Here is a 23,423-nt window from a genome sequence, read left to right on the forward strand (position 1 = left end):
ATCAGTGACCTGACAATGCACTGGAAAGTTTAAATTGAGTGCAGACTGTTCAGCTTTGGTATAATGATTAATTTCAAGTGATATAGGTTATGATCACTGTTTCAATTATTTACTGAAAAAAACAACAAATCTCATGGGAACTCTGCAAATGAGCTGATCAGGTGATTGTGACCTTGAGACAGGGTCTCTCCTCCAGCTCTCCCCTCTCCTCTCCTATGAACAGAACAGACGTGCTCATCTGTCCGCTTGAGAAGTCTCTGATACTGTTCATATTTAACATTGTTATCAAAGGTTCTTTGCTTCCAGGCTTAGCCATTAAAATAGATGAGATGGGAAATGCTGACATGATAGTTTTGCAAATGTTATCTGTGAGGTTCGCGTATATTATTGAATCTCTTAATGAAGATGATGAAGAATCAGCCTATTAACAGCTCAGAATTAGGTATATTGCTACATTAATTCTTGTTCATCTTTTCTTTGATATTTCAGTGCTACGGCTATTGAAGGATGGTGCTGACCCTCACACGCTTGTTTCCTCAGGAGGCTCCTTGCTCCATCTGGTAAGAGTGATTGAAGATTAGTGTTAGTGACTGTGGATAAATATGGTGGGATACTGAGTAGCAGATTGGGCGTAATAACAAAAAGAAAGGTTTAGCCATAATTTTTTTATCTACACTGCCCTCCACGGTGATTATGATTGCATCCAGCTATGTGTGTGAAATAAATGGTCATTTTCAAATTGCTTACGAAAAAATGGATCATGTCAAAGAACTGGTAACTAACAAAGTAGAACTAAATGTTTTAATTATAAATTATCTGTGCAGTAGGAAAGAACAAAGGAAATATCGCTTGATTCCAAAGATAGAATTATATGGTTTAGAGATCCACAGACCCTGTATGACAAACACCATGATGTAACATTTTTCTTTTGGCTTTGTGCATATTTTCGTGCACCAATTTCGTACCTGTGGATATTTAACACATTATCCACATTTAGTTTATCATTATTTGCATAGAAATTTAGATTAAGTATCTAAAAGACAGAAGGAAAAGAGTTTGTACACTATGACCAAAAGAGAAGCAAGGTCTAAGAACATTTGGAGGAAAGACTGACAAGCAGACAGGAAGGAAATGCTGCAGGGGTAAAATTTTGGCTTTGCTGAAGCCAACAGCAAAACTCATCGTAAATTCCTAAGTCTTATGATCCTTTATTTTGGTCTGTGATGCTTCAATTGCAGACATGCTTTCTATTTGATATGAAACTATTTTAAGATATTTGGATCCAATTTTGTTGCTGTTAAATTAAATGTGACTTAACAAATGAAAGGACGTAACAGATCCAGTGAAAAGTCGTCTGGCAGAGTGTTTCATTTTAGAATAGTTGGATTGAGTTTTGCATGATATGTACACAAAATAGAGGAATTTCTTGACCAAGAAAAGGATCCTTTAATATTACTGGATTTCAGCACGCCTACTAGGCTATTGCACAACCAGGCTCTTGCAAGGTATAGCATTTACCTTGTGGAATTAATCTGTTTTTAATCTTCTATGGCCATGCTGCTTACCAAGGACTTTGGGAAATAGAGACCTAAGTAAGGGGAGGATGCAGTAATGATCTGGAACAGACAAAATTTGAGTTCTCTTTTCTCTCCTCCAAATATTTGCCTGCTGCAAAGGTGCTCACTCACTCTTTAAAAATACAACTCATCTGAGATGTTATCTTTGGGATTTTCCAAACTGAGGCTTCCCAAATCTTATCTTGCGCTGAAAGCCCTAGGAGACAATCTGTATCTTCAGATTGACTGATGTGACATCTGTCTCCCTGCCATTTTAAAACAGAAGAAAGAAGATTCATCTTTAGGGACTTTAGGCTGCTCTGTCTAGTTTAGCTGGTGCCCGCTTTTTAACTGCAGATATGTGTACGTTTGGGTGTGTGGATGCTGCTAGTTGTAGTGTCATCATCATGCACCGATGCCTGTGCACTGATTTGAAATTACAATAATGAACAGAAAGAAAACCTCATCTTTACTGTAGATTTCAGCAGATTTCATACAACGCTTTTTCACAAGGAATAAGGGATTCTGTGAATCACGTACATGAAACTTGTAGTCTCCACAAAACTATTTTTATAGATTCATCAGCTGTTGTCCCCTACAAACACCATAGTTTAACTACAGTGTGTCATCTGCTCAATTTAAATGGAGCAAAAATTGTATGTAATAAATTCAGTTGTACACTGAGTAAAACACCATTGCTCATCTGCTCTTCTTTCTTCTAGTGTGCCCGCTACGATAATGCATTTGCCGCAGAAATTCTAATTGACAGAGGAGTAAACGTAAATCATCAAGATGAGGATTTTTGGACATCAATGCATGTAGCCTGTGCCTGTGATAATCCTGATATTGTCCTGCTACTACTATTAGTAAGTAAAGCAATTCAATGCATGTGTGCTTGAAAAGGAAATAGAATGTAACACCATAGGGTCTGAAACTGCTGTAGGAATGATACTGATTAGAGCCCTCTTGGGATTTTGAGGACTTGAGTCCAAATGTCTCCTCTTCTAGAGGAAAGTCAGATCAACGTCTGTCTTCTCCCAGAAGAATATTTCGCTTGAATGTTAGATAGATGTCCTTCGGTGTGACTTTAGCATGTGCCATCTAGATTCCTTCCAGACAATTCTCCAACAGGGTTTTAAAGCTCGAAACAGTTTATATCCAGCTACCACACCAAAGAGGCTAGGATTAAACTGGATTAGACAAGGTCTCTTCCATGCTAGCTGGCTTCAATGCCTAGAGATTTCCTGGGTCCATTTGATTTAAAAGTAGAAATATAGCTTTTGTCATGCTTGGAATGTTGTTTTCTCAGCTTTTCTATCACAACCGCAATTGTTCAGTAAATGTACAATGCAATGTGTAATAAATCTGGTTTTCTCAGTGCTTAAAATAGTATTACTTACCTAAACACAATTATCAGATAAGTTTGGTAGGACTATCCCATTCTAAACATTGCCAGTACTCTTGGCAAATAAAGAATAAGGTTTTCAAAAGGTGGTATTTTATCTCTTGTTTCAGCTTGATCTGTTCAATGTATATACTTTTGAAGCCTGTGTATCCTTTGGATTCTGTGTGTACTTCTAAACTGATAAACAATTAGAACAGAGAAGGTCATCTATAAAAACTCCTGTATTGTGGGAAAGTCTTGTAATGTGGGGAATTTTCACAAATACTGAATACCATAGTGCTGTTCACATTAATAAGAACAGCTTAGGTTATAGAGGGCACTTCTAAAATTTCCCTTGCCTGTTCTTGTAAGAAACCAAATCTAGTAAAAACTCACCAAATATTTCTACCCAGAGTTATAGTCAAAATTATTTTTTAGCCCCCAGCATTTGAATATTGTTTGATTTAGTCCCTGTTTATTACGAGCTGTCTTCTTCTGAAGGTTCTGATTAACTTCTGATAAATTGTGCTAACTAGATCATCTGATATATTAAAGTTTCAGTAATCCATATAGATTTTTGCAGGTAGTGTTTGAATTGTTTATATTATTTGCAATGCCCACATTCTAGACAGTCAGCACTTCTTAAGGCAGAATTTCCCTCAGTATGTCAATTATAACTTTATGCTCTCCCTTCTGGAGTGGCAATAATAAATTGTGGCAGAGAAAGGAAAATTTTCTTAGGTAAGCAATAGTTTTTGAACCATGACATTAATGCTGTCTTTAATGACATTTGACAAAGTGAAGATAGAAACTGAGGTTGGAGGGAAGTATTTTTCACAGCTCTGAACTGGTTTTGTGTGAGCATTTGATATTAGCAATTACTTTGCCTTGAGGTTATACTGTTTCATGGGCCATGTCTAATGTGTAGCATGAGCCTGCATAATGCTAATATGAGCTACAGACAGCTTCTATTATGCCACAATTTTTAGCTGGAAGAGAAAATAACACTTATATACCATCATGAATTACTTTTAGATATGTATTTCTTCTGGATTGACTTTACAACGTAGACAAGACCATATTATCTGTTTTAAAGACATGAGCTAAGAGGTAGCAGTAACGTCCTTTACTTTAGACCTCTGCAAATTCTGATTCCTGGAAAACTGTCATAGAGGCCAATGAAAATTTCCTCAAGTGGGGACTTAAAAATGTTTCCTGAAGGAAAAACAGACAAAAAGGAATGTAGGATATATGTAGATCCTGGAAGTCTATTAATGAAGGCTTAATTAAGCATGCCCACTTTTATCACTTATCCCACTTTCGGTGGTTTTCATGTTTCGCTGGCTCAGACGAGATAGTGACTTGTCATTCATCAACTTGGCTGTGGTAACTCACTCTTTCTGTGCTCTGGTAGGTAGCGAAGACAAGAGTGAAGCTTGTTAGATGAAATGTCTTTCACAGAGAGACAGGAGTGTCTGTAGCTGTTTGAAATATGACAATTTGCTATGGTGTCCTGTTGGAATACTGTTGCAATTGTAGGCACTGTTTTTGGAATACACGTAGAAAGAAATTATTGAAGCTATTTCGTTCTATCCCAACATTTTACCTGAAGTGGTATAGCTTTTCAGGGAACATATTTATATCTTCTCCATTTTGTAGCTGTCACGAGGTGGGGCAGGAGGAGTAGCATTTGCCAATACAGCCAAGAAATATATCCCATGTCTGCTAAATAGTCAGACAATGGTGAATTTGCCCCCAAGGCAGCTGCTAACATATGAGAAAGAGTAGAGATCAAAGGTAATCAGTGGAGTTCTGGTTGCTGTACATGTAAATCAGGTAGTAAAGGTCAGATTCATCAATTGTGTCTTGACTGCATCAGTGTTGGGTGTTTTCCCCCTGAGACAAGAGACTCTTTCTGTGGACATTGTATGACGGAGATTCCTGTAGCAGGTTGAGGAGGGTGCTGAAATGCCTTTCGTTTAAGAACAAAGATGCATAGGCTTATACACATTTGTGCCCACATGAAATCTCCAAAGGAGTATGAAAAGCAACCAGATTTATTGGAAGTATCTGCTCTGTCTTGCCTCACTGCCTCTTGAAGGCTCAGGATGAGACATCGAGACATGCTGGCAGCAGTTCTGTCCAGTTGGGGTTTGTTCCTGTTCTATCATCTCTGGACACATTGCAGCATTGTATTTTGACTGACCTAAGGCTGAGAGCAGCAGAGAAAAAGCAAGCAGGTGAAAATGCATTTTTATAGCGTAATCCACTTTATTTCACCATCATCAGGAGGCACCTTTCAGTAGGCAATGTGAATGTAATGTTTTCATCAACTGTAAGGCAGGTCTTGTCAAATGAAACTTGGGAGGTAGACTATTCTATTGTTTGTACAGCAGTTTGCACAGTGGAGATTTATTCTTTCATTGACCCAAAGGCATTACTGTAATAAACATAGCAGTAAATTTACTGCAATGACAGAGAGCAGTACTACATCCCTAGGAATTTTTACACATAGATTAAAAAACTGGGGAGTAGAAAGACTTCGTTAATGTATACTTTTTTATTGACCTTACTAGGAAAAGCAAATGTAACTATTGTCTGCCAACCAATTAAATGTATTTCATCATGTGCTTTTTGGAACTTAGAACTGAAGCACAAAATGCAATTCTGGCATAGAATACCAAGTACAAGTGCTAAAAAAAAAAATACACTGAATATTTTTTTTCTCTATCTCTTAAAAAGAACTTAGGAAAATCTGTGCTCAGCAGTGTGCAAAAAGGAGTTCTACTCCAAGAATTTTTTGGCTTTACAGTAGCTGAGCAGTGTCAGAGTGTTTGAACAGTATAGTACTGTCCATTGTATGTGTAATCCAAATTTGCTAATCCATCTCTCCATAACTCTTTATGCCATGAGAATAAACCATATGATCTGACATTAATGGTACATTAAAAATCAAGTAGGAGGAATACAGAAAGTAACAGAGCCTTTCAGTAAGACTGAAATATTATTTGTCTTTTGAAGAGAAGACTTTAATATATTATTATTTAGTAGTTCATCAGTTCTGGCATAATTTTTACAGAAATGATAATGACACAGTATAGACCTCTATTTCATATAGAGAGATTTGGGGAAAAAAAAGTTTAGTATAGGATTTGGTTTTGTGTAACATTGACAGGCCATCTCTAAAGTTTTTTGTGATTTTGGAGTTACTTTTAAAACTGTTGGACACAACTAATTCATTTAAATTAATGGATGTCAACTTTGTTGGACTGAAATTCAAAAATATTACATTCATGCTGTATTTTTTAGCTAAGTTGACAGGATGTAATTTCAGAGAGTATCAAGTAGCTTTAGGGCCACTTTCTCACTGAGAACTAGACGGTACTTAGAACAATATTTGGTAGAAGAAAGTGAAAAAGTATCAAGAAATGCTGCATAAACATTTTAGCCAAAATGAAATGCTGGTAAAACGTGAAAAGAGTGATCAAGCCTGGTGCTGCGGCTCCAGCTTGGGGCTTGAATTTTATTTTTTGCTTATAAACCACATAGCTTTCTCTTATCTCTATCATCTGTGTCTGTTCCTGCTCTGTCTTCTTGTAGCCTGGCAGTTGCTCGAAGTGAAGGTCTGTGACATACTCGTGAAGTCCTTGTGATCGTTAGGATATCTGTGGTATCTAGAAACTTCTGTCTTCCTTTGTCCTTATTTTCTTGGGCTCTCAGATTGTTGCCAGAGATATTGAGAAGAATTTTTGTGCAAAGACAGTGTTCCCAGGAGGTGTTGAGTCTTCTAGGCTACCACAAGACAACCAACAGTAGGACAAGGGGTAATGGGTTCAAACTGGAACACAAGAGGTTCCTCTTAAATTTGAGACGAAACTTCTTCTCAGTAAGGGTAACAGAACACTGGAATAGGCTGCCCAGGAGGGTTGTGGAGTCTCCTACTCTGGAGACATTCAAAACCTGCCTGGACACCTTCCTGTGTAACCTCATCTGGGTGTTCCTGCTCCGGCAGGGGGATTGGACTGGATGATCTTTTGAGGTCCCTTCCAATCCCTCACATTCTGTGATTCTGTGTGAAATAACAGAGTATGTGGACTGTAGAGCTTACTAGAGAAGAGGTGGGATGAAAGGTGAATTTCACGTTCTCCATCTCATTACAAGGAGCCAAGATACTAGAAAACTAATGTTTAAGGCCCTGTAAGGGTAGATAGTGGTTTCTGCTTCCTCAGCTTGTGCTTGAGACATCCCATGCCTCACAGGCCATGTGTTGGAGAATCTGGTGAAGTTGTATATTAGACATGTGGATGAAGGCAGTTTTTATCACACTGCAAACTGGGTGCTAAACAAAAATCTAATTTATGTGGGAGACGTACAGCTGTGGCTGTATTCTTGTTGACTCCAAAAGTATATGAGGTTGTCTTGAAAGGGCAGAAATTCTCTATACTTGCCTGTTTGTCCTTGTCTTAGTGTGATAAGAAATAATTTAAATTTGTAAGTTGTAAATTGTTGATTTTATTTCTAAATCCTCTCACTCATCAGAGTACTGAAGAGCTATTTGGATTTTTAGTGCAAATCAAGCAATCAGTAGAATTAAGCTATTATGGAAATTTAACTTTCTCCATATTGAAACAATGATTCTACAAAAAGGTCATTACATGCTGCATAATGGAAAGAATACAGAAGAAACTGCAGAGAATATGCCATTAAATATATGATTATGGAAGTTCATACTCAGCCATCTGAACAATTCCACTCTCTCACAAAACACAGGGTCAAGTAAATGCCATGTAGCCTTTCATAGCTCTCATCCAGAAGTCCAACACCTTAAGTGTAGTGCTGGGCTTCTGGTGGTGGCAGGACATCATCCTCTGATTTTTTTTTTTACTGAGTATGCTTGAATGTCATCTAGCCAAGTGCCATGAACTTCCCTGACACTGTTCAGCTTGTGAAGCCCGATGGGATTATATTTTTGCACAGGGCTTTTGAAAACACTTATTTAAAAGCCTTCCACAAGCAGTGCTGCGTTTTGGCTGACAGGATAAAACCTGAATGCATTCAGTTAGTCAGATTTGAATCCAGTATTAGTTGAATATTTTAAATTTGACTGCTTCTTTGCTTATGGAACTTATTAGTTATTTCAACGTTTCCTGGTTTACCCCCAGCTTCTTCTGATAGTCTCTTCTATATTTTCTATAAAATACCTACTTTATATTTTAATGTAAAATCCCTTTTCCAAAATCAGATAAAGTTTTACTGGAAAAAAAAAATACTGTACATGAACAGATTTACTGGTGGGAGTAGAAAGGAAGTCTTATGGAGCTGTAACTCTCTTTTTCCCTTCCCCATACACTTGGTATGGCACATATCTGAAGTCATGTAAATCAGAGAGCAGTTGTGTAGTTATTTTGCCCTTGTTCTTTGCAGCTGCATCAGACTGTTTCAGCAAGTGAAGATGAAAGATCAAGATGTCATTAGCTTTAGAATTTAATAAAAGATCTTTATCTTTCATGGTTTTGGAAGAAATTAAAGCAGAATAAACAATTTCTTCCTCAAAGAAAGTAATTCTGTGGTCCCACTCAGTCTTGCTCAATATGATTTCCTCCTTTGAGACTGTATGAGAGGAAGCAGTAAAGGGCAGCTAGAGGTCAGGAGGGGACAGTGGATAACAGTGTAAAGTATAAAGGGACATGTGGCCTAAAAGTAAAATGATTCTTCTCACTTTATAGAGAAAGTTATCAATATCTAGTAGTTTTAAGAAATTTTAAATAGAAGTCTTTTATATGGAAGCAGTGGGTTTCTATTTGAATATGTCTTCACTTGCAGTTTGCAGAGGCGGCTGAATGTGCAGTCAGTGCAGGAGGGACCTTCCAGAGAGTGTGTCCTACTGCTTTATAGCCTTTCATCATTGCTGACTGAGCTAGGATAGAACTAATCTAGGTGAAGATTCTTAATGAGTTGCTGAACACCAGATGGCAACACTCAGGGGGAAACTGTAGAAATATTAGTCTTTCTACTTCAAGACTGGGAAAAAAAGGATGAAGCTAGCCTAGTGGTGCAGCACTAAAGGTGGTCCAAGCAGATATAGGAACAGGAACCTAACTGGATACAGCAGCTTTGGAACGCATTTTGCCTTTGAGTGCTATCATGAGGGTAATGAGATAGCCTAGTAAAGAAATGAGGATAATATAAAGAGAAAAGGAAAACCATCAAAAGCTTCAATTGACAGAAGAGATAACCAGTGAAACAGAATTTGCAGTTCACGGTACAAAGAATGCTAAATCATGGTATGAATCAGAGCCTTTTTACACATGAAGTAGCCACAGAAAATAAAACCTATCTTCATACATAGGAAAGTGATTTTGCTGAAGGGTCTGTACATGCTTATTGGATGCCTAGAAATCACTGAGAACTCTGTGGACAATAGTGGGAGAACTGAATCTTTCTGGCCAAGACCTCACAAAGAAAAGGACTGCTTTCTAGTAGAAACATCATCGTGAAGTGTAGAAACTGGCTAACAGTAGCACTACTCAATACTAATTTTAGATGGTAGAGCATATAGCATATTTACAAGAAGAGGACAGAACTTAGAAGATTAATCTTATTAAAGAAGGGGAAAGAGGATGTGAACACTAAGCAAGAGATTTAGTTGCCAGTAAAAATTAGGGGTTGTTAGCCTGGACTGTGAGTTGGGTGCCTGGCTGTTCTTTAATACATTTCACAGATGGGAATAAGAGGAGATGTGATTTTAAACAACAAAACCAAAACACCTACATGCACACACACCCCACATCCAAGTGATGGTGGAAAGTACCTGGATTTTGATTTTGGAAAACATTTGGGGCTGGGAGGAGACTTATACACCAGTGCTAGCAGTCAACATCGCTGCGTATTTGATGTCCTTAGCATTAGATTGTTTCCAGAAAATAAAAATTCCAAGAAGTAAAGGAGAGTTAGACCTGTTGGGAAAAATAACACACTCATTTTTGGCTGGAGCGCATCAGGACAGCTATGCCAAGAGGTGGGCTACATGAACAAAGATGGAAAATTCTGGATCAGCTTCACTGTAATTCTCTTGATCCCCAGCGAAAGAGGATGAAGGAATGACAAGATAATGAAAATCAACATCTTGCTTTTGATCTTCAGTAAACATAGTTTTGTGCTATGAAGAAGATGGTCTGGAAGTGTTCCACCACGGGGGGATATTTGTAGAAGGTGAGATTCATTGTTTATGCCAGGTGGCCTCTGCTTGCATCAGTGACACAATTACCTTGTGAGTCCCTCTTGCAGACTATCTAGGGAATATGAGGAGAACTGTTAGATAAATTAGAGATGTGAAGAGCTGCCTTGTAGTTAAGCACTTTGTAGCAAAAAGACAACAGTCTAGCTGTGAAGAGAGAAAGTATGGGAGTACTGGGTTTTCTTTAGGATTGGTCTCGCAATGTGATTTTATTTAGAGTTTTCAATTATAAGCTTGGGAGGAAAAATAAGAGTATGGTAATGAAATATGCTGATGACAAAGCTGTGATACTTTAGCAGTTTATGCGAGGATTAGAATGTCATGCAGAAAGGACAGGGTATTTTTGAAGATTTCAGTAATAAAAATGGGTTGAAATTTAAGTGTATGAATTCCAAGGTTGTGTTCTGAGTTATGAGTAGCAGGCATTTCTGTTATATGCTTGGGAATAACCAAAAATAAGGAAAAAGACCTGGGAGCTTTAGTCAAGTGTAAGATGATTATATGCTACAAATACCTAGCTGCCAATAGGGAAAAGAAATTGTTGGATTTGTCAGAATGAAGATGTTACCAGCAGAAAGGGAGAAGTGTTGTTGTCACTGTACAAGGAGTGACAGCCTGCAGGTAGCTATATACAGCCACATTCAAGAATGGTAAATTGTACCAAGGAAAACTGCAAAGATAAACAGGGGAATAGAAAGCCTAAAAATAATATGTTTAACTTAAAACAAACAAACACAAACCCAAAAACAGAGAGGTGGTAAAAATTATGCAAATAAATCAGGTAGAGGAGGAGGTAAAAAGAGCTACTGAAGTTTGAAGTTACTGCTGGCATTAAACAAATGATTATGAAATGTCCAGGAAAAAACTTAACAGAAATTAAAAGAACTTTTCTGAGTGTTAGGAGACATAGGTTGGAAAAGAGCATTCTATGCGGAATAATAGGGGACAAAAAAAGCCCCCAAACCGAATTGGCTTTAAAATTGAACTTAAAGTTGTGAATGAGATTATACGTTACATGTTTACTTGTTTTACCAAAGTAATGCCTCAGGAGATCCATTCTAATATTACATCCCTACATTACATCTGTTCAGAAGCCCGTGTAGATCTAATTATTTCTGTTGTTTGCTTAAAATAACAAAGAAACGTATGGAGGATATTAAAAAATATACTTTTGTGAACAACAGCAAATGAAGTTATGTGGTGGATATTTGATGCCTGTCAGATTGTGGCTAAATTTCTATGGCCTGAAAACAGGCAGGAGAAAAGTTTATGGAAGAATATAAATTCAGAAGGAGAAGTTAGACATATTAACGACCAGAAAAATGCTAGTGTTTTGCAAGAGTTTGAATTTGTTTTTTTAATTTACTGTTTTCAGGTATTTGAAAAGAAAATGCACGCCAGGCAAGCAGTATGAAATCAAGGCAAAAAAGTAATAAAAGACTTTTTTTTTTTTTTTTCCTGAAGAAAAGAAACCCCAGGGCCGTCAAAGATCATATGTATAGTCAATGGTACTGACTTGAGAATGGTATTTAGATCTGTAATTAATTGTGTGCCTCAGCAGCATACGTAAGAGAAACTGCAAACTGCTTCATAAACATGAATACTCTTGAAATAAGAGGTATGAAAATGCCAACATATGAGAAATACACCAGTGAAGGAACTTGATTAATCAGGGAAATAATTAAAAGAACTGCAAAGAGAAAAGAAAAGCACTATAAAACAATCTTCTGGTGACATTTACTTGAAATTATTTAACAGTTCCTTATGAGTTCCTCCATTGATGGAGCAGCTGCTCAGACTGAGTTAAGAAAGAATTCTGGGGTTACAGAGCTGGCACCCCACCTGAAGTTCACTCACTGCATCACTCATAGGCGAGATGGGAATTTCCTAGCCAAATTTCAATAAAAAACTTGGTTTGATTGGTAGATGGGGTTAAAAAATGAGTATCATAATTTAATAAGCACCACCAACAATGTGTGTTTTCCATTTGGATCTGTATATCTCTGTGAGCTATCTTTTCCATCTATGACAGACATTAAAACCAAGTGTTGAAGTAAACTGAACATAGAACCAGACCTTTGAATCACAGTATCATAAAGTGTTAAATCAATTTTCTTTAAATGAAGCATATTCAATCACATTGTTCTCATCTCAAGATATTAGTATTAATAGAGCAAAAATGTTTTTATACTATTAATAAATAGAAATTATTTCGAATATTCTTTATTTTATCTTTATCTCAGTAATTTTTGTTTTATATTTTTGTATATGTTTTATAATGTACATAATAAGTTAGTACAGTGGTACATGTTTAGAATTTATAAACAAATATACATATATCTGGAGATCAGCCAGCTGTAAATCTACTAAAAATTGTATGTTAGTTTCTCTTTTGAAGTCTAGAAAGGGGAGTCAGCAGGGAAAAAACGTGGTTTTAGCAGCTTAGTGGGTTGAACAATGTGTTTGCAATGATTTTCAGTGTGCCATTGGTGTTAGATCTAATGATGCAGGACATATGTATATACTGTATTTCCTGTGACGGGGACATTTGCCTACCCAGATCCATGTCACTGCCCCCCAGTTGTAAGGAAAGATTGCATTTGCTTTTTTGTTTAGGCGCTCCTGGAAACTGTGGAATGTTCAACACAGATGAAACTCCTTCAGTTATTTTTTCTCTTACCTTCTTTCTATAATTAATTACCTTATTTCCGTAATTAGCCGTAATAAGCTGCAAACATACATCTGATCTTTTGAGGCTTCTCTCCATCAGCCTTTTCTTGAGGCTAAGAAAAATTAGTATCTCACAGCAAATGACTGAACCTTGCAGCATCTTCAAATTTTTAGTTAAACACAGCTATGACAAGGACGGTAGATGTGATTCCCAGACTTCAGGGGGATCTTGTCAGCTGCTGTCTTCTGGAAAATAAAATAATAATTAAAAAAAGTATTCTTTGAGGCAAGTTGATACCATGTTATTTTTTTGGATAGAACTGTCCTGCAATGCTCAAAAAACCCTCACACAAACACCCTCCCTCCTTAGTCTTATACGGCTTTTTGTGTGTTTTCATTTGGGAAACATTGGAATGAAATATCACAATGACATAGTTTGTAATGCATAATTTAGAAGGTCTTGGGGGCATGAACCTATAAAAAAAACCCCATCAAATAAATCTTCATGAATTCTCAAAGTTCTGAGTGAGCTAGTAGGGGAAAATGCAGCATGACTAGAATTTATCAAAAATTCAAGGGCAACTTGTCTTGATATGCCACCAGAAAGATTGATGTGTAATTGAAAAAAAAAAACTGCTGCAGGAAAAACTGGCTCACATATTGAAAACAGATGGTTTAGGTAAATTATAACAGTGCAGGGTTAGTAGAGGTAATAAATGAGGTGACATGAGGGTCAGTAAAAAGTTCATGTTTGCACATGGTTTCTGAAGACTTTTCAATTAGAATAGGAAAGGTGGAGAAAAACATTGACTTCCCAAGTGTAGAATAATCGGTGTGGACTGTGTGCAAAAAAAGTAGGTAATTCAGTTCAGCGCAGAACAAAGTAAGATAATGAGACTGGGATGTATAATGAAGTGCAGGAGTTAAGGACATGAACTGCAAAATAGTAAGAAGTTGGATGTAGTTTATTTTTTGTTTTTGATAATGAGATTGAGCAAGATGTGGTTTCTGTCTGCAGGGCCAAAAAGCTAAAAGGATGCTGGAAAATGTGTTTCAAAGCTGGAATATGAAAGCACAGGAAAAAGTGGCTTCTTATATGATTTCTGAATAACAGCTGTATCTTCAGCTATGTAAAAATCAAAGTTTATCAAATCAGACTTGCATTCATTTCAAATGACTCTCATTAGAAACTATGATATATTGCAAACTTTTAAAACAGAGTAAATAACATTTTTCCAAAATGTTAAAAGATGGAAAGTATTTGTTGAATTAAAATAAATACTGCAGATTACTGATATTGCATTTCTTGGGAAAAAGGATATTCATAAAAATTATGAGAATATTGGAGGTTGGGAAAATGTATTTGTTGGGATGAAGACCAGAGAGTGATTATGGACAAATGTTGTGCAAGGTGATTGATAGGAAGATGATAGGTGCCTGTCAGCTCATCATTTATTGCTGAGATTACGCTGTGTGAACACTGATAAAAAAAAGTCTGTCTAATAAAACATGTAGATAAATCCTTGATTTGTTTCAACTTTCTGTAAAATTCTAACACTTTTCCAATAAATGCATTAATTGATTGAGAGGATTTTTTTGCAAATAAACCTGGAATCTCATGTTTGATTAATTTATAAATGTGGGCTGTGGCTATGCTTGTATTGCGAGGAGTTATAAGTGTATGTTTTCCTTTTCCTATAAACGATGAGGAAGTTTGTCATGCGGTGTGTTTTTCCCTCATGGTTGTTTCAGGGTACTTCAGTCCCACACAGGAAGTTGCTACTTTTTACAGCTGGTAGTTTTTGATATCTGCTGCACGTTATCCATTATCCAAGCAAAGGAAAATAACAGGTTAATCTGCTTGTCTGGCAAGTTCTCTAATTACACGCTGGTGTTCTGAGAAGCCAGGTCTTCTGTATTGAGATGACTGGCATACTAAATTTCCTAAATACATTTGGTATTTCACACGATGCCTTGTTTGTAGAGTGTATAGATTTAATTACTAATCAGCAGGACAGCGTCACCCTGAGTGCAGATTAAGCTGCTATGCAGTCCCTTCCCTGTACACTGGGAATATGTTGATGTTATCAATCAAAACAATGAATCTGTCTCATAACAAAAATGGAAATTAACTGAGTTAAATTAGCAGGTTTGTACTCTTAGTTGCTTGTGTGAAATGAATGGATTTATCTTTGCAGAAACTATATGCTGTGCACAGCTATAATTTATTATGTACCGTTTAATCTCATGCTTTTTATACCAAATACATGTAGTACAGAATTTTCTTTATTTTCACTGTACATGTATATGCATTAATGTAGACTTCCACTTTTTCTCTGCTTTAGTAAAATGATAATATTTAATGTCATGCCTGAAGTAGTGCTGTTTATTTCCATGTGCCATTTGAAGCTTACTTAGTTGATATATATATACACATGTATCTCTATTTGTCTGTGTGTACATAATCTCAAGATGGAATGGATATTGAAAATCAGAACATTAAGCATCTGTATTTTCCAAGCTGCATAAATACATTAATGGATATGACAGTGCGCATAGATGGGAAGATTGGCTTCCCATACAACAAGTAAGGAGAAGACCATCATGTTTAACAGGGTCTTCACGTTTGCCCCTATTTAAATTTTCCACCATTTATGTTATTTAAATTGAGCCTGGAAGCTACCAGCTCCTCAAAATCAGCTTCCAGTCTTTACTGAGCCATCACAATCAGCTTCCTTCATGTGCTGGTTTTGTTTGTTCTGCCTTCAGCAGTGGTGGGTCAGGAGCGGAAACCCTTTGAGTGAAGCTACGAGGCAGAACTCTGTGCAGCTGTTTTGTTTGGAGTGTATGTATATATGCAGATATCTAGATATGCATATATATCTATACACACACACACATGGAACTCAGTAGGAAACATATTAGTAAAAGTAATACTTGCTGACTTATTTTCCTCCTTGCACCTTGTAGTTAGCAGTACCATTGTTGATAGTCAGAGGAGTCCTGTCGCCATTTTGCCTACAATAAAATTGGGCCTTACTGGCTGTCCAGTGTTGTACACAAATGACAATTCTTACTAACCCCAGGGAGTGATCTTTTCATCTCCTAAAATATGAGATTGGGTTGACCGTATGTAATTACAAGCTTTATTAATAGTTACAAAGTAACTTTTAATACTAAGTGTAGTGTCAGATTTAAAGACTTTTTGACAGAGAATTCCAAAGGCTAATTCCTTGCTGTGTGAAGGAGAATTTAATTCTATTTGTTCTTAAAATAAAAGGCAATGATTTCATAAAGTGACCTTTTGTTGCAGTATTATGAGACAGGGACTGATCATTTTTTCTGCAGGCCTGTCATAATTTTTAATGATTACAATTAAAATAAAAATGAGAAGAAAGTATGCTCCTATACTCTTATCAGAGGCATTCAGTGCTTGAATAATTTCATTTTTTCTATAAGCTCTGAGACTGCTGGGGAGTGTGCAAGTCCCATGTGCACAAGCAGATGGGGAAATTTTAGTCTTTAGTCATCAATGCTCTTTGAAGGCTCCCTTCTAATTCCCTTTTCTTGCCAAATAATTTGAGAGTTGGCAATATCAAGTCAAATACCCATCCTCCTGTACTTCAACCACCCTTTTTGTTGACCTCGTTCTCATCTTTTACATTTTTGCTGCAGTGGCTTAAAAATAGAACTGAATGCTGTTCTCAACAAAGAGAACTTTTCCTTGTGGTATAATATCAAGCAAATAGATTTTGCTTTTTTTTTTTTTATTGTCACTTCTTTAGTTTTCCTCAGCTTTCAGTATAAATACTAAATTACAGTGAGAAAATATATTCTGAGATTTATTCTCAACTTTTGCTTACCTTCAAAGAAAATTATTTCATTAAAAGAGTTAAAATATGTCTTAGCTTACTATTGCAACATTCAAATGTGTCCATCTAATTCATATAATTATCCTAATTAAACTCTCTTTTTTTTCACATGCTAAACAAAAAGAAGGAGCTTCTTCATGCTTTTAGCACCCTCCTGATATTTTTAGTGCCTCATCTTTTTGCCTTTTTTTTTCTGAAAAGCCCTCGCTAAAACTGCGCAACAAGTATTTTGACCCAAGAGGTACTCCCATGAAGAAAGAAAGAAAGAAAGAAATACATATATTGTTCTTTTGTATGTCATGCTTATCTTTAGAGATGAGAATCATGGATATAAAGTTGTTCACTGGCCACTCTTTAATACACTTTTTTTTTTTTTTTTTTTTAATACATGGCAATTTTTTGGCTAGTAGAATATAGAAATGTTGATTACTTTAACACAGGAGCATATCTTGAGAGCAAGATCGGTTCCTGTAATTTCTGTTTGAATAAAGCTTATGTGCAGAGACTGAAGAATTGGATGTTTATGTTCATGACTATGTGGGAGCCCTAATACTGGACTTGAACGTGTTCTGTCCGTGGTCCAAGCTTGTTGATGGAAATGAGTGTCACACCTAAAGCCCTGTAGCTTTGTTTGCCCTACACTGTGCCTAAGCTGAAGTGTTCCATCCCTGACCTGACATCTAGCCAACAAGAGCAAGAAAAAAGATGTAGTTATGGCCTCTTTCCTCATAAATTTAAAACCAGCAGTGATTACACATCAAGAAGACATACCGAGGCTGATTGAATTAGTGTTTAAATTGTATGGCAAAATTTTGTCATGCATTCAAGCTACAGATTTTGAGTACATTGAGAATGATTTGATGGAAGTTGTTGGAAAAATGCAGAATGAAGTATGGAAGTAAAGAAACAAATGGATATAACAAAAATAATTCTGTCCTTCCAATTTCTATTCAAACCAACTTGATGGTTCTGTTTTCAGAGATTTAGGTTGGAGAAGAGAGGAAATATAAATAATCCCTTGAGATAAAGCTAAGTCAAGGAAACCAGACTCTATTTAGTTTAGAAATTAAGACCTTAAATTCTAAGAAAATTTGGTGGTATATGCTAGGAGTCAGAATGTGAGGAACAACCATAAAAGATTACTTGCCAGCTAATTAAGATCTGAGTAAGTATCTGTATGCATTTAGAATGAATAGAATGTTCACAAATCCTCATAAATACGGTAGTGCTAGGGCATGGAAATAGTGATAACTTGAGAAATGCACTGTATTTTTTTGTTTGATAGTTCTGGGTTAGTAGATTTTAATTTTTCATCACCTAACTGTATGCTTACATGTATTTTTACTTCATAAGATGTTATTGAAAACATACTATATTTTTGCAGTGTTATCAGAAGTGTTCAGTACTGGAACTGAGTGGGATTTTATTTGCCTTTTACATGCCTTCCAGCTGATGGGCGGAATTTAGGTCCCCATGGTGCACAAACAGATGGGAGAATGTTGGTCTTTAGTTTTCAGTCATCAGTGCTAATTCTTTTATCTTCTGAATGCATTAGTTGAACAGACTATGCCTGTCAAGCAATCTGTAATATGTGCCATGACAGTATTTCTTTTTAACTCTACTGAAAACCCTTTCTGTGAACTGATATTGCCTGCATTCTGTTAGTCTAAGGAAAAAAATGCCTTATTGAAATTTTATGAAATTTTTATCAAAATCATTGCAGAACTTTGATGATTTTAAAGTACATTTTCAAATAAAATTGGTTGGTTCTTTAGGCATTGGTGATCTTATATGTGTAGATCTACATGATGTTTTTTATAAATACTCATTGTATTGGCACATTTATTTATCCTTTCTTAACCAGCATGTCAGAAGTTAAGATGACTGGGATTTTTGGAATGCTGTGATGTTTTTTATGCACATTGGCGTGCATCTGTAAATCCTAATTTCTAGATTATAATAGAAAAGTCTGCTTTGACCAGAAGTTGCATATTCAGATTTTGGTGCCCATTTCTGCAACATAGAATCCAATAGTGCTGTGAATTAAAGAACTTGTATCCACAAAGCAGCTGTAATACTTTACTTACACAAGGATAAGTGAATTTCCAACTTTTCTGACGGAGCTATGAGGGAAAAAAATAAGTAGTAAAGGCATAGCATATATTTATTTTAATGCAAACTCATATGTTTTAGCAATTTTATAAGCATATTGGCAGAAAATTTTAAGTACTGAGTTGTCTCCTGTTTTCCTTTAAAGTGTCGCTTTGGAGATATGTGGTCTCTCTTCTTCAGTTTATTTTATCTGCCCAGAGGGCACTTACAAGGCTCTGAATTCAGCTGTGGTTCTGTTGGCTGCATTGTCACGGACATAAGGGATTAAGCTTTGTGTTTGTGTTTTTATGATGTGGGATCAGGCATGTCGAAAATGAATTCAAGCCTTTACTTATATCACAAGTTAAGCTCATCCAGATGGCAGACAGTTCCTGCTTCTTGTGAAAATAATTTTGGTAATATGGCAGGCATAGATTTATAGACAGTAGCAACTCTTACATTAAAACCCTGAAAATAGAACACAGGCTGTAGACAGCTGATCAACATCTTTCCTCTCTGAGAGGTGGGAACTTCTGCTTCAAGTGAGCTGCAGATAACCACTGACCCGAGGTGATGGAGGAAGTTCTCTAGCTGGTGCTTTGGGCCAGCCCACTTCACAGAGCTGCGTTCTCTGCAAGTCCGTTCTAAAGAAAGCAAGAGGTTTCTCTATTTGTATTAAGGTAGAATTTGTTTTCATGAACATGCCTTAACATGATGCTCTGCTATGAAGGAAATCAGCTGAGCAGGAGGATTTGTTTCCTTTGCTTTCTCTGTAGCTACAAGCCCAAGTAAGGCACGTACAGAACATTTGTTAGTGTATCAAATTGCAAGCGTGAAAGATGCAGTTAGACTTTTTCAGTGGTTATTGTGATACGTGATCCACAGATTTTATTTCTGGAGTGCTGTATGGAGTTTGGGATCTCACTCAGATTATTTGCTAAGAGACATTCTGGAAAGAAAGGAAAAAAATATTCTCAATTTGTAAATTCCTACACGATGAAACTGCTGTTTGCATTTCTTCAATACATTTAAAAGGTCAGGTTTCAATGAATAAGAATTCACTGAGGAAAACCTACTATTTTGGAAACATTTTGCCTAGGTCTGGTATCCATTATGATTGGGGGGTGGTGTTTGGATGTGGAACATAACTACCTGCAAGTAACTTAAGTGCCTGAGAGAAGTTATAGTTTATTATTTGTAAAACATAGTACTTTGAAGCTCAAGCCGTCAGTCTTGACTTACTGAAATTCCCATTTAATCAAAGATCAGGTGTGAGCCCTCAGGCTGCAGTGACAGAAACTGCCCTAAAAAGGATGAAGAACAGGCTTGTGAAATGTTGCTTTGGAACAGCTGAAATTTTAATTTATCTGTTTTCCTTTGAGATATATAAAAGAAAAGAGACTGCTAGGATTAGCTGTATAGCAGCTATCCCTGTTTGGGGAATGATTTTCTATCAGTCCTACTTCTGTGTTCCGTAAAGGGAGTATGTTGTCTTTTCTTTTCTTTTGGCAGGCTACATTAAGGATAATTAAAGCCTAAACAGACGCTGCAGCGGTTTTGATGTGATGGCACTATGTACTGTGGGCTATAATGGAACTTACATATCTCTATAGATGGCTTATAAACATTTGTGATCCCACTTCCCTTTCCTGTCAAGCTCAGAGGGAGGAGGAATAAAGCTAAAAATTTAGAAAAAGGTAAACTGCCTGGTAGACTCCTAGTCCTGAATCTGCTCAGGGGAAGAGAGTTGGCTTTTTCATGAGCTTCTTTTGACCTTGTGTTCTGGAACAGGAATCCTTGCTTTACTCTGGAGCTGATAGAGATCAATAAACTATATCCCAAATATCTTAAGAATCTGTGATGTCAATGGGAAGGGGCTTCCTTAAAGACTTATGTATAAAAAAATTAAAATGAAACTATCAACACTGCAATCAGCATTCTCAGAGACAATATCTAGATTTAGTAAAATAGTTTCTATATTGTTCTACAGCCAACAAGATAAAACATAAGTAGTAACTCAGCACGTGTGTGTCAGTTTGCTTCTTTGTAAGCAGGTAAGCCTGGATTATGATTGGAACACATAGGAGAACTGTCAACCAAATTTCTATAATTATAATCACTAAAAACTCTTCCTGCCCTCCCCCCCCAGCTCTTCTAGTAGCTAAACTGTTATTTCTGTGAAATAATTTCCTGCCTACCAAAAATCTGTTGTTGAAATAAGTTGGAAGGAAAACATGCTTTTGAACTGAGAGCAGCTGCTCAGTCTCATTTAATCTTTTATTTCATTGTTTGTGGTTTGCTAATGTGGAGAAGTCTTTGACTTTTTTTGACACCTGCGTTGAGATCTGTTCCTGTTCTGCTTAGCATGATGCATTTGTGAAAACTGAGATCCAGTGCCAATGACCTAAAACGTGGTACTGTGTAGAGCAACTTTATCTCTTTTACTATGTTAACGAATGAGAGTCAAAACAGGTTCAATAGGAGCCGTGAAAAAAGAAGCTAGCTAGATTTCTGGGATCTGTTATCTTAAATGGAAATTTCTGCAAGCCTTTGAGGTTGGAGAGCAAGATTACGTGGCACCACGCATCCCATGAACATGTGTGATTTTCTGTATGTTTCCTTGTTTGCAAGCAAATAGTGTTATGTCCCGATTATTGTTGCTTTCTTTATAACTGATAGTATACTAAGGGCTTTTGGAAGGATGTACCATTTGCACAGTAACCATAGTATACATGAGATTGTACATATGTCTGCATGTAAACTTTGGACATCCTTCAATGTGCAAAACCGTTCAATGGAATTAATATGAAGAAGTGTGCAAATCTGGCACTGTCTACTTGGTTATTATTGATCACCAGAGTTCACTCTCATATGCACTCTTTACATATGGATATTGTTCTGCGTAGCAGAGCATGTACTTCAGTTGCATTTTGGATTCTGCATATTGAACTTAGTGTCTTTGGGAACATTCCTTAATAATATATTTAAATATATTCCTTCTGCAGTCTTTCCAAAGTAGAAGCAATTTATCATTGCAGACAAATGTTTTTCTCGAAAATATTTTTTGTATTTATGGGATATATTGGATAAAGTTTTGCAATACATTTATCTTTTTATGGAGAAATGACTGGAGAATAAGGATGTATTGAGAATGGATGAGCCAGTGGCTTTTCATGTACACTAAGCACTGCATAGAGAATTCAAGAGGGTGGATTAAACATTTGAACTGAATTGGAGTAAGTATGGAATTGCATTTTGAATATAAACAAGGTATGCACATAAATTTGGAAACTCTAATATCAGCAGCCTGGGGACAGTATTCCTCATATTTTCTTCAAGAGCTATGAACAGAAACCTAAGAACAAAGTAGGACTATAGTGAGATAATCTGAATTCCATCTGCATCTCTTATCATATCTGGTTTTCTTATTGTCTAACCTGCAAGCTCATATATGTAACAGTGGTGGTCACATTCTTTGGCACAGTTTTGGCTATATCTGAATTTGAACCAAAGGTATGGTATTTATGACATTTGCTACTTGCACCATGTTCCAAACCTTTGTCATGCTCCTTCTGTACTTCTACTTGAGACTCCTGCTTTTCTGCTGCTTGGTTTGCCTGTCTCTTTCATTCACTCTGCTCTAATTTCTACAAGTTATCTGTGTGAGATTCTACCATGTCTTCCACCCTCTGTGGGATTGCTGTCTTGTCTTTACTTATACAAGTAGCTAAGCAGAAAGTTTGCATTATAATTAGAAAATAAGATCTCAAATCAGCTGTTATGACTGGTCATAACTAACTGAGAGGTGTCTGGGAATAAATGAAATCTGGAGCAACTGAAAAGTCTGTGTCACATTTAATAGTGAGTAATTTCCAATGTATCGCAAGCAAATGTGTAGTCAGACTGAACAGGAAGAAATGTCCATACTATGAACCCTTCAAAATATTGGTGTGTACAGTTTGAATCATACTGACAACCTGCCAAACAGCTTTTTGGTAAGATATCATGCAATACACTAAGGGAAATACAGTAGAATTTGCTGGCTTTCTGTAGCTAGAATGACTTTCTTTCTTAAGCACACTGGAACTGGGAACTGGGCATAACCTGCATGATGCTGGCAGCCGGGGGCTGCAAGCAGGCCTGGAGAGAAAGAGCTGCCTAAGCGGGGAATGGGCAGAGGGCCTGGAGAGGAAGAGCTGCCTAAGCGGGGAATGGGCAGAGGGCCTGGGGAGAGTTTCGCCTCTGGCAGGACTGTGGCCAGTGAAGGAGCCCATGTAAGAGCAGTGGAGGAAGAAACAAGGAGGCACCAAAGAAGAGGAACCACCGTGTGCTGACCTCAGTCTCCCGCAGTGCCCACTGCAGGTATAGCCCATGGGAAATGGGAAAGGTGAAGAGCGGTGTCTGGAGAGGACTCCAAGTATAGTTCTCTAGATGTTACTTTGTTTTCCTGTTTCTAATTTTTGGTAGCAGAATCAGTAATTAAAAGGTTGTTAGTTGGCCAATAAATTAAGTAAAATTCCTCAACGTGAAACTTGTTTTATAGCCAGGGACAGACTTCACAAATCACAGTGTTTGTGGCTATTCTTAAAACATTCAATACATTTCTTAAAATC

At 36.8% G+C, this 23,423-nt stretch overlaps 1 protein-coding gene across 4 annotated transcripts in view; it reads left to right on the forward strand.

Annotated features, from left to right (window-relative positions):
- The window catches only part of MYO16 (myosin XVI), a 377,675-nt gene that overhangs the window by 126,135 nt on the left and 228,117 nt on the right, over positions 1 to 23,423 (forward strand). For all 4 annotated transcript variants that reach the window (XM_071807296.1, XM_071807294.1, XM_065829663.2 and 1 more), the window contains 2 exons: positions 490 to 560; positions 2,279 to 2,422. In XM_071807296.1, coding sequence (XP_071663397.1) covers positions 490 to 560; positions 2,279 to 2,422 — 215 coding nt within the window. The remainder of the gene's footprint in view (positions 1 to 489; positions 561 to 2,278; positions 2,423 to 23,423) is intronic.

The sequence above is a fragment of the Patagioenas fasciata genome, chromosome 1, assembly GCF_037038585.1.
Source record: "Patagioenas fasciata isolate bPatFas1 chromosome 1, bPatFas1.hap1, whole genome shotgun sequence".
Lineage (NCBI taxonomy): Eukaryota > Metazoa > Chordata > Aves > Columbiformes > Columbidae > Patagioenas > Patagioenas fasciata.